The 16,245-nt window shown below is 37.8% G+C and overlaps 1 protein-coding gene across 4 annotated transcripts in view; it reads right to left on the bottom strand.

Annotated features, from left to right (window-relative positions):
- The window catches only part of KIF1B (kinesin family member 1B), a 98,335-nt gene that overhangs the window by 73,356 nt on the left and 8,734 nt on the right, over positions 1-16,245 (bottom strand). For all 4 annotated transcript variants that reach the window (XM_067311169.1, XM_067311170.1, XM_067311171.1 and 1 more), the window contains exon 3: positions 1,899-1,975. In XM_067311169.1, the coding sequence (XP_067167270.1) occupies positions 1,899-1,975 (77 nt within the window). The remainder of the gene's footprint in view (positions 1-1,898; positions 1,976-16,245) is intronic.

Here is a 16,245-nt window from a genome sequence, read left to right as displayed (position 1 = left end):
TGAAGAGACATGAAAACAGCATCAATATAGTCTTCTCCTCTCACGCAAGTAACATTTCAAAAAGCAATTAGTTTTATTTCATTTTTATCTTGTCAGTCAATCCCTTAGGAAAAGGCAACCCAGTACATTTTTACACAGATTTTTCCCAAGGCAGTACCAGCTGGAGCAGAATGACACTGACAATCTTGACAGGACCATCCACTGCTGTTGAGGGAAAAATCTGCACAAGAAACCAATTCTGCTTTACGAACACTGTCTGTGATCTTGCACAAAAATCTTTAAGTAGTGTCAACAAACAGGATAACTTTTCAATGGAAAGTATGTCAAAGAAGAATCTAGACAATCTCCACTTCATACTATTAAAGATAACCCCCCACAAAAGATCCTGAAAGATAAAGCACCATCATTGTAACTGTCTGATGAAAAGAGGTACTGCTGCACATGCAGTAAAAATTACAGCTTTAAGATGTCAGAAAGAACACAGTTGTCAGATCTCAAGGCAAGTGCCCAAGCTGTTCAAAACAAAACTTCACAAACTGAAGGAATTAATCCTTCATTTTCTGCGTAGGAAATTTCAGGCACTCAGGCACTGTACTCTGACCACACTCCAACATCCAGTTACTGGACACAATCCAAGATGCAGCTCCAGGCAAGGTCCAGGATGCAAAAATGGTGACAGAAAACAGGATTTGCTGTGTATGTTATACCTCTTATTCCTGAAGTCCCTTCTCGATCATTTAGGAAAGTCCTTGGTTGATATTTGAGAAATTTGATTATCACAATAATGAGAATATATGCAGTTGTTTTATGTTGCACAAGCCAGAAAAGACTGCACAGACAATGTAACACTGAAATGTGATTTCGTACAAGCAGGTCATTACACCAGACGTCACTATGTTTTTATTAATCTGGCATTTTCTCTTTTCCTGAAATGTTAGAACTTTAACATTATTTCTTCCTGAAATCAGGACAAAATTCAAGTGTGCTGACATTATGATGTTAGGCTCAAGGTTTTATCAGACCAGCTCTCTTGCTTAATACTGCATAACCGGTAGTTTTTGTCAATTAGTATGTTCATAATGTTTCTCTGACTGACACTGTAATCTACTTGCACAGCTACTTTGAGATCAGGTTATTCAACAGGAAGATTCAGTAAAAGACCTGCACAAATCCAAGCTTCTCTAAGTTTTCATCATGAAAATATTCTTGTTGGCCACAGGTTTGCTCAGAAATATTAAGTCCTATTTGCATCACCCAAAATCATTACTATTAAATTTGGAGAAAAGTATTAACCTTTTTTTTTTTTTTAATATCTTTTAGGAGAATAAGGCAGGAGAGGGGTAGAGGGTAGAACACCACAGTTCAGCTGCAGAACAATCAGTGGAAGTCAGCAAGACCTCAGAATCAACTCACAGGAGGGTGGGGCAGAGCAGTTAGACAAAGTTTATTGCTTTTGTAGCTAAAAGAAACATGGGTCTCTACTCTGCCTTTTCCTGATATGCCAAGAGTATCCAGATCACATCTTTCCTTGAACTGCAAGTACTTGAGCAACTTTCACTTGTCTAATCAAGAGCAGAACTGAAGCAACTGTGGTTCATATGCATCCTTGAAGTACTTAGAACACAACAGTGTTTGTGAGTATTTTCAGTAATCTCTTTCAAGTAACCACAACTTGTTACCAAGCCCTAGGAGCTTAGTCTTCCTTCTGACCCCCCACCCCCTGACAAACGGGAGAAGACAACATAAAATGACAAGCCTTTAACTGAATGAGTGTGCAAAAGAGTCAATTCAGAAACATTTTGAAAAGAATGGAGTGATCGGGGGGGGAGGGGGGAATAAAAATAGTTAGTTGAAGCCAGTCAACAAAAATAGTTTTACTTGTAAGTAACAGAACTTACCGATGTATGGGACCAATAGGAGTAGTCAAAGCTGAAGGACTTTGGCGCTTCCTTGGGATTCTTTGGGTTGATAATACCTACAGGGAAAAAAAATAAAATTCAAACTCTTAGCTAACTTGGCATTTAAGAGCACAAAAACTGCTGACCCTCAACTTACTCTGTAAGTCTGGGTATTCACATTCAGAATTTACGCACTGCACAGGAGTATTAAGATGAAACTAATAGAAATACAGTGCTAGGAAGCTGTGAATCTACAGGCCCTATTTGAAATAAGGAACAAGAATTCCTAAAAGGAATGCAGCTACTAAACAAAATTCTTAATTGTGATAGAGAGCCAAAGTAGGTCATCCTGTCCCTTGCCTTTAGGCTGGGACACACTTTTAGGAGCAAAGAGATAGCAAGAAGGAAGATCCAAAATGCACAAGAAGGCTAAGCACTTCAACTGTGAAGAGCTCAGGAAATCATATTGATTTCACAGCAGGACAACTCAAGCCTATTTTGAAATGCATGTTACATAGTGTAAGAGCTCTCTGCATAAGGATTTTCTTTAAGAAGCTCAGAATTCTCAGGGCATTGAGGGAACATATGAAAAAAGAGTTGGCTCTACAAACATTTCAGAGATTATACTGTTTAGTACATTTCAATGTTTTTCTACACATACATAGCCCACACAGAGATTTTAATATGACTGGCATTAATTGAACCAACCAAATTACTTGTAAATGTTCTTATTGTATACAGCTACTAAATCTCACAGTGACTCCAAGGAAGTATTCTCTTTGGAGCTTCAGTATAGTTTATGATGACCCTATGATGAGATTCACACAAAATAAGCAAAACAAAATGAAAACATTTGTGTATAGCTCCCATGCTATAGCTTTTTAAGTCCCGTTCAAAAAAGCTGATCTTCTTTGCAGCTTTTGTAATCCTTACCTTAGTTTTCTTTCCAAGGTATACAAGATAAGAATGTAAGCTTTTCCAGGTGAGTCAGGCCATTGAACACACTACAAATACCACGTTCTGCCTCCCCTGAGAATAAACTTTCTTTGCAAAAAATATTTTCTCCTCACATCAGTATATCTCAAATCCACCAGTTCTTCCAATACACATACATGCATTCCCCACAAATTAATAAAAGCTCTTCTGGATACCTTTAATCTCTCTGGATACCTTTAATCTCTCTCTCTACATACATACACACACACACACATATATATAATATATATATATTTTTAATATTTTTTTTTTCCCCACAAGACAGCTACATATCTTCTGCCTGCAGTGAATTCAGCTGTCACTTTAATAGCATGCCTGTAGCTTCAGTATTCCAAGAAGGATAATTTATAAGCACAGCTCTTGCTGCAGAAGTGAATCTCTACTGTTTCCTCTTTTCAAGACTATAGAGGTGGAAATACTGAAATCTATCATCATTTGCCAGCAGCCACTTTCAAAACCATTTCAACAAGTAAGGATTTTAAAAAGAAATACTCCTGAGGCTGTCAAAATTAGATAAACCACCTTAGATTTACAAATGCCCATCTGCACCTTAAGGGACAATCTGCCTTTGGGAGTGATCCATATTAATAAAATACATGCATGCAAAACCTGCACAGAAAGAATCTATACATAGCTGGGGACAGTCTTCCTGGGAACAATTTGCACTCTGATACTAGTCATCCTAAACAAAGGCTACCCGTTTCTCACATATTCAAGACAGTTCACTTATGCTTCTGGAAGATGTGGGCTTCTCCCTTTTCCTCTATCATAAATTAACATCCACATCTCTCTTCATTTCAAACATTATGAACTTAACTTCCACTTGCACTGAAGTCTTTGAAAACATGTGGTTACAGAATCTCATCCAAAATCTAACCATTCTCCCAGATGCTGTATCCCTGAGCAAGGCCACTGCTCAAGACAACAGTGTAGAGAAGGGATTGCTCTGTGGATTGCAAATAGCAACAGTTGCTACTTTATTTCTTGTGGCCAATTCCATTTCACTTGGATGCGCCTTGTGCTGACATTCTTGCCTTATAAAAGCTGACAGACATGCAAAGCCAATGAATAATATGCCTTGTACCAGTACAGCATCACAAGGCAAAAATGCATGTGGCTCTGGATAGCAACATGGGCATCAACATACAAGAAACTGGTAACCTAAGTGATCATACATGGGTTGTTTCCCTTTACTAGTCTCAGTCAGACAGCAGTAAACGTACAGCACACACTTGAACAAGTTCTAAAGTTAAAGCAAACAAATAACAAACCCCAAAAGACACTCCCTCCCTGCCATAAGCTTAAATCAGTTCTTTCCTTCCAGTATTTTCTAGACTACTACCATTCAACACCTTCTCATTTCCCATTCAATCATTTAACATCAAAGCTCTGAAAGGTAATTAAGAAGTAATGTCTTGTAACAGAAAGTTTCCATCCATGAAAACATGAGGGGAAAAAAAAAAAAAAAGAGCCTTCAAATATAGTTTAGCATTGGGTGAACAATATTATTTTTTTCAATCACTTTGGAGTAAGAGATTAAGTGAAAGTAATCTGTTAAAAACAAAACAAAGCTGCAATAAATAGAATTCATCCCTATATATAATTAGCAATACTATGCAGATACAGGAATAAATGTATTGCCAGCACCTCTCCTGACAATCTGCACTCTGTTGCTTAATCACAACAGCAAACTGTTTTCAGCCCAAACTGACACTACTCTTGCAAGAGGAATGACGGCTAGAGAGGAGCAACTACCTTCACTGATACATTGCACTTGCAACAGTGTCCCAGAAATGGGAAGCTCCTGACACAGCAAATTGGGAAGGGAATCAAGACAAGCAGAAGTACAGCTACATCTTCACTGACTAAGAAAAGTGTTTTTAACAACAAGCTAAAAAAATGCATTAATTACCCTTATGTCACATCATTGCAATTTTATCCTAAGGGGCAAATGCAATCACAGCAAAGAGTTCTGATCTCACCTATTTATCTCATGGCATGAGTGATTTGTCTCCTCATAGATTCTACAGTGAAATAGCAAGCATTCTTTTTTTTTTTTTTTAATTAAAAAAAAAAAGCACACCTCTCTTGGCCAAGACAAAGCCACATTTGTTCTCTCCAAGGAAACAATAGAGTTGCATTGCATTCTAAGATTCTACTGTGGTCCGAAACAGAAAACAGAACGAGCAGCATTATTCAAAAACGAGTTTGTTGTGAAAATATATGTTTCCCATTGATCTCTTAAAAAAAAGAAAACCCACACACACACTCTAGGAAAAGGCCACCTCTTACAAAAAGAAAGCAAAGCAGACAACTGCTTCAGTTAAAAGACTAACTAGTTTTTCCACTCAGTTTATTTGGTGCTTGGAAAGGCAATACATGCTTGCCATACAGCTTACCCCCCCTGCTTCAATCTTAAATTTGATCCGTCACATTCATGAAGAGTAAAGTTTAGGCTCCATGATTTATGCTAGTGGTTCCCTTTAAAAAGGCTTCCCTCAGCTCCTTCACACTAAGTTCCATGTCCAGCTCACTATCTTAAAAACTACTCTCTAGGGTGCACGTTTTTCCCAAAGCATATCCTGAGAAGCATGACACTAGGAAAGGGTGACTAACGTGCAAAAAGACAGCTCTGTCAGAGGTTGGGAATGCAGCTGCCTAGCCAAAACCTTCCACAGCAACAGGAATGAAACAGAGGAAGCCTCCTGGCTGCCAGGAACTCTGCATGCTGCCCCTCACTACTGAGATCCAGCCACAGCCTTCTCATACACCTTCAGCTCCAAGTTCCAGGTCTATTTATCCAATTCTTGTTGCTTATAGACAGTCTGCATCCTTCACTTTCATCAGTAGTTTAACAGAATTCTTAGTCTGTCTACAACAAAATCCAGCAGAGTAGACCAATTGTGAAAACATAAGATTATGACCTCAACTAATATCAAGCGCACTGAAACCTCCTTCGCTTAAAACACTGAGCATCAAATGAGTAGCTAGCATCAGTCATGTCTGACGCAGTCTGAGTTTGAACCAAGTGACCAGGTAGGTAAGGAAGTCAGATACGATATCTGACAAAAGACGGTGAGGCAGCTAAGAAAGCAGGAATTCAACTTAAAGCAACTGACCTAACTTGAAGGTGTCTATTGCAACAAGTATCTTTTTTGGAAGGACAAGCAGATCCATGAAACCTGGCTACTTGTAAGGAGTCCAATGAAAATTTCTGAAGAAAATTAAGTCATTTTTATAGTACAAGTAAGCTTTATCCTAAAATTTCATATGGCAAACTGCAAAAAAGAAGCAGAATCCTGGAATACCCCATGATCAGGCATAAACTAGATTGAGCTGGGACCTTTAATTTATGTATCATGTTATTCACAAGCTGTGTTTTCAGTTGAACAAGGAAATGAATAGAATTCAAAACTAAGAGAACTGCTTCCAGTGGCTTCAGTACCCAAAAGAACACTAAAAGCTTTTGAGTTATTTTGTTTGGTTTTTTTAAAGCATGCAAGGCCAAGAAGAACCATTAATAGTGAATCATGAAATAGGTCATCATCTATCTCCTCTCACCACACCAGACTCATGGCATGGTGCGCAAGCTAATGGATTAATTACAGAGCCTCAGGAAATGAGAAAGGCAATAAGGCAGATGATCACAGCAGGGAACACATTAATGGCCTTTTTATCTTAGAGAATAAATTTGTTTATCTGATATTTCAAAGGCCCAGTGTGGCAATTAACTTTTCTGTTTGCAAACTGACACTAACGCTTTGTGCTGGAGCTATAATTAGTTACCATCAGCATAGCACTCTAGCAACTTTTAATGCTGGTGTAAGCCTAAACAGCCAGTTTCTGAGAAACTCGATCCCTTTTCCAGGCCCCATACTTCACCAGGAGCCAATTTCTTAGGGCATGTGGAATCTTTCAGCTTTCCACAAGTTCAGGTTTTCTGCACACATCAGAAACTGGAAGAGGTATTAAAAACAACCTATACTGTTGGTGATGAAAAGCATTATGCACAACTGACAGAAGTGTGAAAAGGATAAAACAAGTTGAAGATACTATTCTCCTTCTTCGGCTATTAAAACTCCTCTGAGATAAATGAACTAACCAAAGTTCAGATTTGCAGCCCATTGTTTTCCTTCAGAACAGGAGGCTGAGGAAAAGGCACAGGAATACTCATGTTTTGAAAATACATTCTGCAACTTGTTGCTTTAGTTGGGGGAAATAAATGTCCAGTTTGTCTTATTTGAACTATTCAAAATTTCTGAGAATTCATAATATGCTTCAACTTAAGGCACAATATTTACATCAGTTTTCTAGCTCAGTAAGCAAATAGAATAGGCAGAAAACTATTAGATGTCATAAATTGACATAAAATTTAAATAAAAACACACTGTGTGAATATGCAGCATTACCATTGCTGCCGACCCCACCCAGAGACGCACAATTGTATAGAAAGTAGGCTTGCATTTTAAAAGCTTCTTTCTCCTTACAGTTACAGGGTAAGCCATACACTGTTGCTTCATGCTGAGGTGCCTCTAAGTAACAGTGATCTATACATTCTCTGAAGCTTAAATTATTTAAACAATTTTTTAGCTGTTTGATGTTTATTTTTGACACTAACTGCAAACATATATATCATACATACCACTCACCAACAGTTTCAAAAAACATTTCTCCACACCAAATAATCTATGTGCAGCAGTTATCCTAGTAAAAAATTTGCATCATATTTTGTACACAACAAAAACACATGCTATCCTGACCTCTTCTGCAAACTTTGGTTTTCTGAAGCATACTATGAAGTAGTAGTGTATGACCCAGCAGTTGTAATTCCAGCCTACACGCTAGACTTTGTACATATAGCTTGCCACTGAATAAGTTTGGGAAGAGTAGAAAAACATATGAAAATAAGTAATGTTGCAAACAAATTGGACGATGTGACCATCATCTTCTGGGAGGAAGAAGTCAATTTAGCACTCCTAATGAGCAATTCCAAACCCGAACACAGTGACAATCTTAAAATGCAGCTCACAGACATTATTTCCATAATAACAATATGACTTCCAAAATTGGAAGTGGGCTCCAAAGCTTTAGAAAGATCAACATCACATTCTTGAGGCCTTCTTATCAAAATGGATCCTGCACAATTGCACAGCTGGAAAACTGCAGGGGCAAAATAGAGGATAAAAAGCGACCTATGGCCAGGAACATAAGAGATAGTTATATAACTTCTATTCCCACGCTCCCCCAAACACAAAAGAACAATGCCAGTCCTTCTCTTCCACTTAGTCAACTAATACAATAGAAATGACACAGCTTCCCCTCCCACCCCTGGCCCTGGCTCTTTCTCCATTTTCAGATGCAGCTGATATGTATGGATAGCTCCAAGAAAGGACTTTTTCAAAACAGAACACATGGTTCTTAATGCAGACTCAGATTACAAGACAAAAACTACATACTTAAACCAATTAGTCTTTGTACAAGGAAATAGTAAGGACAGCATAGTCTAATAAAAGATAAGGAAAAAGACAAGTGCAAACAATGAAGGAATTATGATCCTAGATGTGCTGTGTCAACAATACCAAACCAACCTCCATGAAATGTTTGATTTTACCCACCCTTACTTGAACAGGCAACTTAACTTCCAGGCATAAGGCTCTTACATAGACCATTCTCTAGATCACTACTGGTTCCTTAACTAACATTTTTCATACCACCCACCATCCGCTCTGTCAGCTAGGACAGAAATAAAATACACTTTCAGCCTTTCAAATCTACTAGACCAAATCCATTGCTAATTTTTAATTTTAAAAGAATACTATTTGCAAATAAAGACAGCTTCAGTATTGAAACACTGAATATAAATAACCATGTATTTTGTAATATATATTATTTTATATTTCAATTGTCATTTTAGACATCTAAATATTTTTGCCTTAAAGTCCAATCCTGACTTGCTGAAGCTTTTATTCAGAAAGCATAGATCAAATATGCACTTCTTGTTACAATTATAACCAGAAAGTGGAGCACAACAAAGATCTGATGCAAAGTTACAGTCTTCCGGGATACTTTCAACTGGAACAAACACTACCAAAAGTAGCAGCATTCTCACTCTTGTCCCCCCTTCCCAAATATATAAACATACAAGCACATTCCCACTTCAAGCCTTCAATTCTGGACTTGCACTTCCATTTTCCATTAAAACTAACCAAGTGAAGAGGGATTGCGAACCTCAAGGTGAGGGGAGGGGGAGGTTTTATCCATGATCGGCCCCCTCATTCCCTTCCCATCTACTCATCCACATAAATATTTTTGTGCAGGCACAAAGAAGGAGCAAAATTACCTTTGAACTACTTAAGTGTTGTGCTGAATTTGCACTCCAAGCCTAACCTATTTCCAAGTCAGTCAGCACCACGTTTCAGCATGCCATAAATTTTGCGGGTTAGAAATTGCTTGCAGTTCAGTATCTAGAGATACAAGCAGCTCCTCCTAATAAGTCCTTGGAATAGAGGGACAGTGTGAAGCACATAAGAGGTAAGACTTTAAACTTAATCTCATATTCCTCATTGCATTTAAAGTCAAGTCACTAGATTCAACAGCTCCACCTTCATTAGTAATCAGACTCATATTACAGGGCATCCCGCCATCAAACATGCCACATATTAGTCACTCTGTATGGTACTCCAGTGAAGAACTGGCTAACTGCAGCCTGCACTTCAGATAATACCAGCAAAGAGAATTAACTTGGACTAAACCCTGGGATTAACTGCTATGCAGTCTGTGCTGGGGAGGGAAAGATACGTAGATTAATAACCCCCAAAGCCCTTATCAACTGCCACCCAAAATAAAAGCCATTAATGGTGAAAATCAGGTATGGAACTGGAGAAGTTGAACGTCCAACATTTGTGCAATTCATTCTGCTTTCTGGCATTTACATCTTCCATGCCTATATTGCTAACCCATCTGTCAACGCTGAAGGCACAAAGCCTTTTTTATTTCCACATACAGAAGAAAACTGGTTCAAACGAAGGGTTTTCATCTCACAAAAGCAGCTTGACACCAGCATGTTTCAATAGCTCTCCTAGTGACAGCAGTAATGTACACAGAACACACATTCCTACCAAATGCCAACACACGTTAGAGATACAGCTAGCAAGAAAGGCACTGTCCTGTCTACACTTTTGATCTCATTGATCACTGGTAAAGGGATGGATAAAAGTTTTCAGAAAATATGCTAGTCTAGACAGAACTTTGGAAGTGGTAAGATTTCTGTAAAATCAGCAACTTTTAAGGAAATGAATAACAAATAATTCTTTTCTGTGACTTCTTCAAATTCCATTTCAATCAATATAAGTAGCAGCGTTACTTTACGATTTCTGCATAATCAATTTAACTAATAAAAAAAGATCTTGGTCTTTCAGAATCAAATCCTCAAGACCAAATTAACGTTAAATATACACAGTCTCTTAAAATGCATGTGTCTGGAAAATATATCTGCGCCATCTGTAGACTGGAATGACAACAATGAGAATATGTTCGTTACTGAGAGCAGGGTGGAGCAGACATTCTGATGTGCTGGAACGTGAATAATACCCCACAAAGACATGTTTAATACAGGCTTCTTTCCTAGGCATACGTTGCAATCAGATATATGGCTATATTGTTTTTATAAGAAAGCCTTGCAGGGTTGTTATTACAAGAGATAAATGAAGGGAAATGGACATTTCCAGCTTGTAAAACAGTGCTTGCTTTGCAAAGCATTGTTCGCATTTTTCAACTCATTAAAGGAAAGGAAACCAAAGAGAAGCTAAGAACAGCTTGTGTTGGAATTCAACCGGATTCTCTCCCCACTCCGGAATTCCAAGCCTGCACTGGGAGAAAGGCTGGGTGGGGGAGGGAGTCGTGCTCAATAGCACCAGAGCAAAGCAAAGGCTTGCTCACAGAAGCTGCTGGAAAGCCGCTCTCATCCTCAGCTGCTCTTACAGATCCAACTGCTATAAATACCATCTCTACAGCTGGCGTTCTGGGAGAAGAGCATGCCAGCAGGCTTTGCATCAAGTGGGAGCTAGCTGAACCACACTGTCCTAGCTATCTGAAAAGCTGAATCAAATCCATTCCAAAACTTCCAAATTGTCATCTGACTACCCAGAAAGTCCTATAACTGCAGAAGTTGCATCTGACTTATGCATATAGTTGGCTAAGCACTTGGAGTTGAGCTGAATTCTTTCCTCGTGTGTTTTCTGTTTCAAAGCAGATAAAGCAATCTTTCCTCCTCCCTCCCCCTCATTTTACTTGACTATATCTCCAAATGCCAGTGCCCATCTCCAAAGGCCATTCTGACCTTCAGATACATGTCAGCACTACATTAAGAGGGCATGATGTAACACCAGAATCCAGGGGAGTCATGTCCGCCAGCATCAATAGTAGTCAAATCATCCAGTTCTTAAAGTAGTTCTCATCAAAAATATGCCTTTTCTTTGCGCTTCTAGTTGCATACTGAGAGGTGGTACATTATTTAAGCATTGATTAAAAGGAATGGTTTCTAAAGCCTTATCTCTGTGTCCTTGGTCAGTGGGCATTCCGACTCTGAAGGGGCAGTATTTCACATATGATTTACTCACTGTTGACACAGAAAACTTTTCTGGGTTCATTAGTGGTATTATCTCACTCTACTGCAGTTCTGTAACAATTCCTTAACAGTTTTTAAAAAGTAGTCAAATTGCATTTAACATTAGCTGGAACATCCTAGCTATCCTACAGTCTTGCTCCAGACCCATTATTCCTACTGTCAACACTTAAAAACCATCATCTGTTCATCTTCTCCTCCCATCTTCTCCAAATTGCCCTCCAAAATAAAAGTAATTTATTTCAAATTGTGCAGAATTAACATCCTAAGTATTTTTAATGCAATCACGAAAGAGAGGAAGGCTTTCAATACAAAAACAAAGCGCTTCACAAAAATTCCAGGATATTTTTTCATCTCCCCCCAAATACTCAAGACTTGTAACAAAAGGTACAAATTGGCAGTATTGTAGGGCATTCAGAGATACTAATTCAGACAGATTTAGAGACAAGCAACAGAAATCCCTAGCCTTGCAAAACATGAAGAGATCTAATGTTCAAATATAGAAAGTCTTTGCTTAATGTCTATGTTCAACATTACATCTTCTGGCACCATTTGCTTTCTGAGTACATCTCCCACTCCTAAAGAGACCAAATGGTATTAGAAAAAAATAAATAAGCAACTCCCACTTCCCAAACTCCACTACTGGTACAGTTATCTAAAGATAATACTTTCTTTTGCATAGCAATTGCCTCGATTTCCTCTCTGAGGCAAACTTGCATTCAAGTCTTTTTTTGTGGGTTACAGGATTTAACAAGTGTAGTAGCTGGTGGCAGGAGAGTCATTAAAAGAACTTGTGGAATCTCTACTATAACAACTCATTTGGCTTGTCTTCCAAACCAATTCCCAACTCAAATTCAACTGCAAGGCAATCCATGCATCTTCCACAGGCCACACAGTTCATCTTGCCATAAAATAATCTATCTTGATAACACATCTACCATGACTGCAGCATAGTGTCAACATATTTGACATGCATTCATTTAGTTTTAACCACACTTGCAAGGATTTACAGAGTAGGAAACCAGGACAGAGGTTAAGTGACTTGCCTCCACTTTGGTTTATTTTCCCAAGGCAATTTCATCATACAAGATGCAAGCATAAAAAGAAAAAACAAATGGAAGGACTTACAAACACACACACACACAAACAGGCTGCATGTGGAAAAAAATGCTAATCAAGAAATGCTTTAAGAGCCAATGTTGCTTGGCAGGCACAAGTCATATCAGAGCAATGTGGCACTCATTTTCTGAGCTACCTAAAACTATTAATTTTCAGAAGACAGATTGAGAGTCAAGACTGTAATCTATCTATGACAACAAATCCTCCCACCTATTCTATTTTTTCATTGAAAATGCATCATTTCTGGTTTGAGGGGAGAAGAAAAAAGTAAAGTTATTAGGTAAGACAGAATTACAATGAAGTCTTTTGCTTAACTTCTCTACCTAAGTAGTAGCTGCTACTTAAACTCCCACTTCTTTAATGTCTGCATGTCCTTGGTGCTAAATAAAAGTCAGTTCCTTCTAAGGACTTTTATCTCAACATTAATTCAGACCAAAGATTATTTCCATGATACTAGTTCCTCAGTGAAACTGTCCAAACTGACCTTACAGAACAATACTTCAGAGGAAAAACTAACATCATTATTCCCCTAAAGCTGTACACACACAGTAGGGTTTTTTTTTTCCAATTCAGTATGCCTTTTCATTCAGAAAACAGTTAAAAATTAGATCAGAAAGCAACAGAGTAGCAAATAATATTTCTTCATTTACCATCAAGAATCTTTGAAAGAGGTTACTACTTTTTAGAGCCAGATAACACTGAATAAGGCAAAATTTAACAATAGGCCATGTTAATGTATACCCATCAAGTAGTGGATGAATTACTGATAAGGTTACTTGGCTCTACCAACCTTTCAATAATTTTATCACTTTAGTTTTTGCTGTCAAGTACCAGTAATACAGACAAGAAGGCCATAAATCCAATCCCTTCAAGTTAAAGTCCTACTTTCCCAGCCATTTTTCTTATGCTCCAGGACTACTGCATAAAGCAGGATACAGCTTAAAAGAAAAAAGAAAAACAAGCAGAAAATGAATTCAAAATAAGTGTTTCTATATAAAGATTTTTTTTCCTTTAAATGCCTAACTCAACATCTACAAATTAACTCCATAATGCCTTATGAAGCTTTTCTGATGCCAAGGATGCCTGTTTGAGAACCTAGTTGCCATCTGTCTACAGCAGCAGCTGTGACTATTGTAAATAGCAGATGGGACGCTCCACTTCTCTATCAAGGAGAGCAGGGCTTAGAATCCCTGTTTTCATTAAACATCCAATACCTTAAGTAATTCAGAAAAGAACCTTCCAACATTACAGGGCTATAGAGACCATCACTGAATTAAAATTCGAATACTCTACTTTCAATCCTAGCCTGCAGGATCCAATCACTTTTGTATCCTTCAAGATACCTGGATTGCCCAAGTACACTTCTATATGTATAAGGTTTGTGGCAAATCAGAATATACAATAATCTCACATGAACTAGCGTGCACATATTACTTTTCTTTGTTCTGTCACTGGTACCCACAAGCTACAATATATATGTAATGATAAATCGAATCAGGATTTAGCTTTTGCACAATTAACATAATAACCAATTACAGAGGACAAGTTATGAGTAGGGTACTTATTTCCCTGCTCCATTGGTTTAAGTCTTCCATGTACTTATTTCTTTTTAAAAGGATACATAGCCGCACTCTTTGCTAACAATGACTATCTAAATACAGTCTTGTAGCTACTAGCTTGAGCCTCTGCTCAGCTTCATTTTAATTTTTTATTTATGCGTTATTTAGGAACAGGATTATCAAACTATTTCCACCAAAAAAAGACACTGGAGAGCACTTTAGATACAGAACAGTTCAGCTTTTCATTTCAATAATCCAAGACAGCAGCTTTCAATGTTGTTTATATGGGGCCTATTTCAAAAATTGATACAAAAATGAGTACAAGAAATACTGATACACAAAACTCAAGATCTACAGCTCACTTTTCATCCCAGATATTATGCAGCAGGATCATTTTCCCATTCACCATAAAAACAGTAATTTATGGAAGGGGCATACACTAACACACAGTGGGTAAGATGCACTGACATAGACCACTCAGAACAAAAAAATGAAAAAGCAAGAGTTAAAAGACAAAATACATCCAATCAAGTTATGCTGAAGTCCAGTACTTCATGATCCGTTCCTCAAACCATCACTCTAAAAAGCCAGCAAGTTTAACCTAAAGCACAATAAGCCAGTTATCCAGTAAATTAAAGAAAAAATAAAAGTGGATAACCTTTCAAACTTAGGAAAAGACTGCCAAAATTGAGCAAAATTATCTCAAAAAAGACAAAGATGCTTTAGGGTCATTTTAAAACTATCAGTCTTAGTTAGGACTTTACCAACAAACCACCAATACAAATGCAACTTAAAAGTCCACTTGAGCCATGTTTTACTTGAAAATATTCTGTATTAGCAGAATATGAAACAAACAATATATTGGGCAGTGTCAAACTAACTGAAAGGAAGGACTGTTAACAGAGGGATCCTCTTGGGGAGTAATTTATTAATGTAAAAAGTCAGAACTTATTAACTTTTCCCTCAAATTACATATGGTTCACTAGGTACCTTCGCATGGCTGACTAGACTAGGGGCAAGGCCACAAGCACAGCTATACTGCAACTAGACCTGAGCGGGCATGACTCCGGTGGGACTTACAGGCATAGGTTGGTACTTATTAGTAATCTCTGTATAATGGAAAATATAAATATGCTCTTCACAATGTAGCTCCTGATGAAAACAGAAACCATGTACTTAAGTTGAACTTGTACTCCTAAAATCTTGTATAGCAGGTGCCTTTTCAAAATTACTCTTCCTAAGATCGTGTTTCCTACAGAAGTGATAATAACAAAACACAAGGACGGGCTTTCCTTAAATGAGTCCCACTCAGTTACTCTTTTTTTTTTTTTTTTTTAACTACTGATCTGATGGCGACTTGACCTCCTTCTTCGGAAGGAATTTTGCATTCCCAAATTAACTTCTGAAGTAGTAGGATTCTGCAGCTTCTAACTTCTGCTTTCTTTAAGAATTCCTCTACTGACTTCTATTCTTCTACCCCTACTTTTCCCACTGAAGAACTTTTGGCAGTATCATTCTGATGCACACTGTCTGCAGTCAGCTATGATCTGAGCATCACAGGCTTCCTGCCAAAATATCAGCTCCTTAAGGCAGTCAACACACGTGACTTCAGCTGGAGTGCAGAAATTCATTTTTGCAACATATATTTCAACAACAGAAAGACTGAGGCACTCTGACAATTCTTCAAGTGCTAGATATTGTATTACTGGAGATCATTACTCCCTGTGCATCACAAAAGCACAAACAAATTTAATCTTGTCATCTTACTATACCAGACAAAAAACAACAAAAAGACAAACAGAAGGAATGTGTTTCAAGTACTGATTTCAGAATTCCCATCTTTTGCATACTTCTGACAGAAAAAGAGAAAAGTCCCAATTTCTCACAGTAATAACATTTTTTGTAGGAGTGTTACTGTATCCATTACAGCTTTCCATATTTATCATTATTTTAATTGGTGCACCATAATCTACACATCAAATGATTTCTGTATGTTTCTACTCGTGCTTAAAGCTACTTAATGATAACTTATTATCCACAATTCAAGTTA

Source organism: Apteryx mantelli, chromosome 26, assembly GCF_036417845.1.
Source record: "Apteryx mantelli isolate bAptMan1 chromosome 26, bAptMan1.hap1, whole genome shotgun sequence".
Taxonomy (NCBI): Eukaryota; Metazoa; Chordata; class Aves; order Apterygiformes; family Apterygidae; genus Apteryx; species Apteryx mantelli.
The sequence above is the reverse complement of the archived record's forward strand: the minus strand, read 5'-3'. Positions and strand labels throughout refer to the sequence as shown.